The sequence below is a fragment of the Verticillium alfalfae genome, genomic scaffold (assembly GCF_000150825.1).
Source record: "Verticillium alfalfae VaMs.102 supercont1.5 genomic scaffold, whole genome shotgun sequence".
NCBI lineage: Eukaryota > Fungi > Ascomycota > Sordariomycetes > Glomerellales > Plectosphaerellaceae > Verticillium > Verticillium alfalfae.
In genome coordinates, this window is record NW_003315034.1 from 1,907,947 (window position 1) to 1,912,699 (window position 4,753).

Genomic DNA, 4,753 nt, shown 5'->3' on the forward strand with positions numbered 1-4,753 from the left:
GAAAAACAATGATGCATCCGAGCAGGGAGGATGCCGGCAACGACGAAGAATCAGGATCTGAGGCCAGATCTGCTCTCTCAGACCAGGCAGGCAAACCACTCTGAGCTGGCAGCGATCTTGTTGCGTTGAAAATCGAGAAGGAGGCAGACAGCATGGAGATGATGATAAGGGCACAGCTGAAGCTGACACCGCGAAGAGCAAACTTGGCCATTCGGACTCGGGTTTTTATCCTCTGTGGATGAATTAGCAGGTGATCACGTACGACCAGCGTTATGATAGCAGACGTACCAGATCACGGCGTTGGGCCTTGCTAGTGTGCGACTCCCTCTTGTCGAGGAATTCTTCCTCCTTGAATGTTGGGCTCATCGGGTTCTCAAACTTCCTGGCAGGAGTTCCGGGCACCCGCATGGCGCTCTTGAGGGGCGTCTTGGGGGTCATGGGAACGTTGACGGATTCGCGGTTGTTGATGTAGCCGAAGCCAATGTCGCCAGGCTGGGATTGAGGCATCTCGGACCTCTCATGAGGCGCAAAAGGTGAGAGGGGCGCCTCGACGGGAGAATGAACCGAAGTGGCCTCAGCGAAACGTGGTGTGCGAGGGGGCTTGAGTGAAGAGCCTGAAGATGACGAGTCTGTGGATGCTGAGCGGTTTGGCGTCAAGTTGAGTGCGGCAGGCCGCTTCTTGTCGTCTGTGCAGGCGAACACTGTTAGTCTGGAATTCGTCATGCGCCGTGTTGCGGACAAAGACAAACCTTGAGAGAACATGTTGTGTGGTGAAATGTGGACGCCACTACGATGTACACGGCAGAGAAAGAGCCCGAAGGCAAGCGTCTTGGTCCTTTCGTATGGATCAAAGGGCGATGCGAAGCACCGGGTCTAGTGTTGGACAAAGACAGACTGAGGCTTCAGGACGGGGACGTGCGAATTGGAGACGGGGCGGCGAGAACAGTTGAAGCGCAATAGGAAATCAGACTTGTGAGAGACCAGCTATCGAAGGAGGAGGGAGGTAGGACTTCCAACGGCGGCTCAGAGGGACGAGGTGGTTTTGAGCGATGCAGCCAACTCTGGAGGGGGTGGTGTCTAGACGGGAAGGATGAGCGGCGTGTAAGTGGCACAACGGCAGAACAGAAGGCAAATGGGATCCCTACCTGTAGCGTGGGCGGGGGAGTAATGGCGCGAGCAGGAGCAGGGTCTGATAGGTGATGGCCCAGTCCCAGGACAGTGATTCGGTCGTGATGGAAAATAGGCGCTGAGAGAGGTCGTTATCGAAGCGCCGAGCTCTGGAAACCAGGGACGAGGTCTCTTGCGGAAACCGCACCAAAACTTCTAGCGGCGGGTAACCACCCGGACAGCTTTGTCAAAAGCGCAGAGCTGTTTTTGGCAGCGCCGGTGAAAAGGCAGCCCAAGCAATAAGTCGTTCTGTTCAACTAGCTCCGAAGGGTGTCACGAAGCGATATGGGCGAGAGCGAGAGGTCTTCACAAGAGGGGAGGAGGGAAACGAGTGTATATTTGGAAGCGAGGCATGCCACCAACACGTCCGAATGGAGAGACAGCGGGAGAGAGAGAGACAGAGCCAGACAAAGACAGACCACGCAGCAGGCTCCGGAGAGGAGTTGTACAAGCATTCGTCCTGTCCAGAGTACAGAGTGCAGCTTCGAGGGTCCTTGACTGGCACTTGGCAGTCTTCGAGGTAAAGACCTGCATGGTTCGACAGGGCAGCGAAAGGAGCTGATTGGGCCTAGGAACCAGACCCCCCGAATATCGAAGAGGCGGGGAGGGGGGCGGACGGGTGTTGAGGCGGGAGAGCGACAGGTGGTTGGCCAGACAAGTCGACAAGGCAGGGCGCTATCCCAGCGGTTTGACGACAAGCTCCGGCGCCAACTCAGGCCCATTGAGGGGATCAGTGGTCAATAACCCTGCCGCCTGCCACCCCCAAGATGCGTGATGTGCAGATGTGATAGGTTGGCCACTGTGCCAGCCTACTGAGTGCGACATGCTGAGGTGACAGGGGGGGTGAGCAAACAAGAAGCCAATCGGAGCCCTGAGCAGCGTGATGTCGACCCAGCCACATGCAGGTCGGGCGGCAAGAGAATAACGCTTGGAGTTTGTCACTCGACACTCATCTTGGGGCCTTTCCCCATCTACGCGCTCTGGTCTCCTGAACTATTGTTCGAAAGTTGTCCGGTCTGTTTGACGGCTCGACCGGCTCCTCGAAAGCTTTCATCTTGTCTGAGGGCCTGCTGGCGGCGGTTCGAGAGCTTCAGCAAGTTACGGGTGGCGGCATGGCGAGTCTGCGCAACCCAGCGAGCGACAACCACGCGCCCTTGTCTCCAGTCTGGTTTTGCTGGGAACACAAGGTCGCAACCCAAAATCTGACGTGGGCAGCTGATCGCCGTTACACTCTTGTCGTGTGGTGTCAGACTCGAGTGTGTGGTATCATTGATACTACCCGAGCCTGCCGGTCGGCGTCGATACAATAGAGGCGTGGCATCAGAAATAGGTTTCTTATGCGCCGAGCTGGTGCTGTGTAATCGGGGTTACAAGCAAGTAGTGATGGCCAAGCCAAGGCACCACAGCCTCCGCAAGTATGGTGTTCCAGTAGTGTGATGGAAATTCACTTAGTATGGTGTGTGATTGTGTGGGTGTTGGGCGGAGGCAAGTGGGAGCGGGGAAGAAGCAGCCTCGCCAAGGCACCACGCGGACCGCCTACCGGAGCTCAACAGTGACTCCCGAGCACCACCCTCCAAAAAGCTGTGGGCGGGGTGATGTGCCTGCCCATCTGCATATGCACAAACCAGACCTGGCGCTCGACTGTCGCCACCAAGTCTGTCAGCCGTTGCGACCGCATTGCTAATTTTGGCACAGGTCATCCAACGAACGGCCATGATCACGAGAGGCCACGCGCCAGTTTGCAGGTACAATCACGCCTCTCGCTAATATTCTTCAGGCTTTTTATCCACTGTCTAGTGACGACGAGAGAGCTGAGAGAGTTTTCCCGTCAACTTGCATACGCCGGCAGTTCAGTTTACAAGTTTGCCTGACTTTGTCTGAATTTCCCACTTCTATCAACGCTTGGATCCTATCGCCACTATGCCACGCCTCGTGCTCTCTCGCCTGGTCGGCTGTCCCCTCTCTGCCACCTAGTGGTGGAAGAGACGATGGGACTGCTCCACAAAGGTGATGCCGAGGCTCTCTGCCGTCTCGAAGACGGCGCTGTCGTTTTGGCTGCCGCCTGGGGCCGCAATGTACTTGACGCCTGACCGCGCGGCGCGGAAGACATTGTCGATGAAGGGGAACTAGCCTCATGTTAACCGTCTACGTCGGAGTTTGCATTCCAGGTTCTGGGTTTTGGTTCGCACTTACAAAGGCATCGCTCGAAACTGCCACATTGGTCAGCTTGCCCAGCCACTCCTCCCGCTCGGCCTCGGTGAAGGCAGCCGGCACATCCTCGAAGACACCTTCAAAGGCCTCGCGCTCTTTGCCGCCCTTGGGCAGGCTCGGCCGCTGACGAAGCAGATCAAATGGCGGTTGCTCTTGTCGGGGGCCGCTTGGTGCCCTTTCTTCCACTTGATGCCCAGCACCCTCGAGTGGAAGCGAAGCCACCAGTTGTCTGACTTGTCACCGGCAAGCCTCGTGCAGTGGATGCGAGACTGCTGGCCGGCGCCTAGGCCGATGGTCTGGCCCCTGGCGGCGTAGCAGACAGAGTTGCTCTGCGTGTACTTGACGGCAAGCGTGGCGACTGTGAGGTCCCGCAGAGCATCCTCGGAAAGAGGAGCTGAGTCCTTGGGAGTAATGATGGTGCCAAAAATGTTGGGACCGATCTTGGCATCGTTGCGGTGCTGCTGCAGCTTGATGCCGTACACAGTCCTCGTCTCGACGTCGGCAGGAACCCAGTTCTCGTCGATCTGGAGGACGAGGTACTTGCCACCCTTCTTCTTCTTGAGGATCTCCAGGGCCGCGGGCTCATATCCTGGCGCGATAACACCGTCAGACACCTCCTTTGAGATGATGCTAGCGGTGGGCACATCCACAGTATCACTCAGGGCGATCATGTCACCGAAGCTGCTCATGCGGTCGGCACCACGAGCCCTGGCGTAGGCCTGAGCCAGAAGCGAGGATTCAATGCCCTCGATGTCGTTGACGAAGTACACCTTGCGCTCATCCTCGGTCAGAGGAATACCAATGGCAGCGCCGGCAGGCGAAACGTGCTTGAAACTGGCAGCGGCAGGCTTGCCGAGGGCCTCCTTGAGCTCCTTGACCAGGGGCCAGGCGTTGAGGGCATCAAGGAGGTTGATGTAGCCTGGCGAACCGCCGAGGACCTTGAAGGGGATATCGCCGGCGTCGGTGAACGCGGCAGCGGGCTTCTGGTGGGGGTTGGCACCGTAGCGCAGGGTCATGTGCTGCTTGCCTTCAGAGGCGTACTGCTTTCGGAAAAAGTCGGAGATGGCAGAGTCGTAGTCGGCGGTCTGCTCGAAGGCCTTGAGTGCGTAGGCATTGCGGCTGGCCTCGGTGATCTCACCAGCCTCAAGTTCCTTGAGAAAACCGGCGTAGTCGTTGGGGTCGCTCAGGATCGTGACACGGCTGTGGTTCTTGGCGGCGGCGCGAATGAGGGTGACGCCACCAATGTCAATCTCCTCCACAGCCTCGGGGATGGTTACGTTGATCTTGGCAACAGTGTCCTTGAATGGGTACAGGTTGCAAATGACATAGTCGACCTTGTTAATATTCTGCTCGGCCAGATCCTTCTCGTCGGATG

General features: G+C 57.5%; 2 protein-coding genes across 2 annotated transcripts in view; both read right to left on the reverse strand.

Annotated features, from left to right (window-relative positions):
• Nucleotides 1–762, reverse strand: part of VDBG_04915 (conserved hypothetical protein) — a gene marked incomplete at both ends in the record, with an annotated part of 1,698 nt that extends 936 nt beyond the window's left edge. Inside the window, 3 exons of the mRNA XM_003005263.1 lie at nucleotides 84–232; nucleotides 289–686; nucleotides 750–762. Coding sequence (XP_003005309.1) covers nucleotides 84–232; nucleotides 289–686; nucleotides 750–762 — 560 coding nt within the window. The remainder of the gene's footprint in view (nucleotides 1–83; nucleotides 233–288; nucleotides 687–749) is intronic.
• Nucleotides 763–3,137: 2,375 nt separating this feature from the next.
• VDBG_04916 (bifunctional purine biosynthesis protein ADE17) overlaps nucleotides 3,138–4,753 on the reverse strand; it is a gene marked incomplete at both ends in the record, with an annotated part of 1,935 nt that continues 319 nt past the window's right edge. The window contains 3 exons of the mRNA XM_003005264.1: nucleotides 3,138–3,293; nucleotides 3,361–3,501; nucleotides 3,579–4,676. Coding sequence (XP_003005310.1) covers nucleotides 3,138–3,293; nucleotides 3,361–3,501; nucleotides 3,579–4,676 — 1,395 coding nt within the window. The remainder of the gene's footprint in view (nucleotides 3,294–3,360; nucleotides 3,502–3,578; nucleotides 4,677–4,753) is intronic.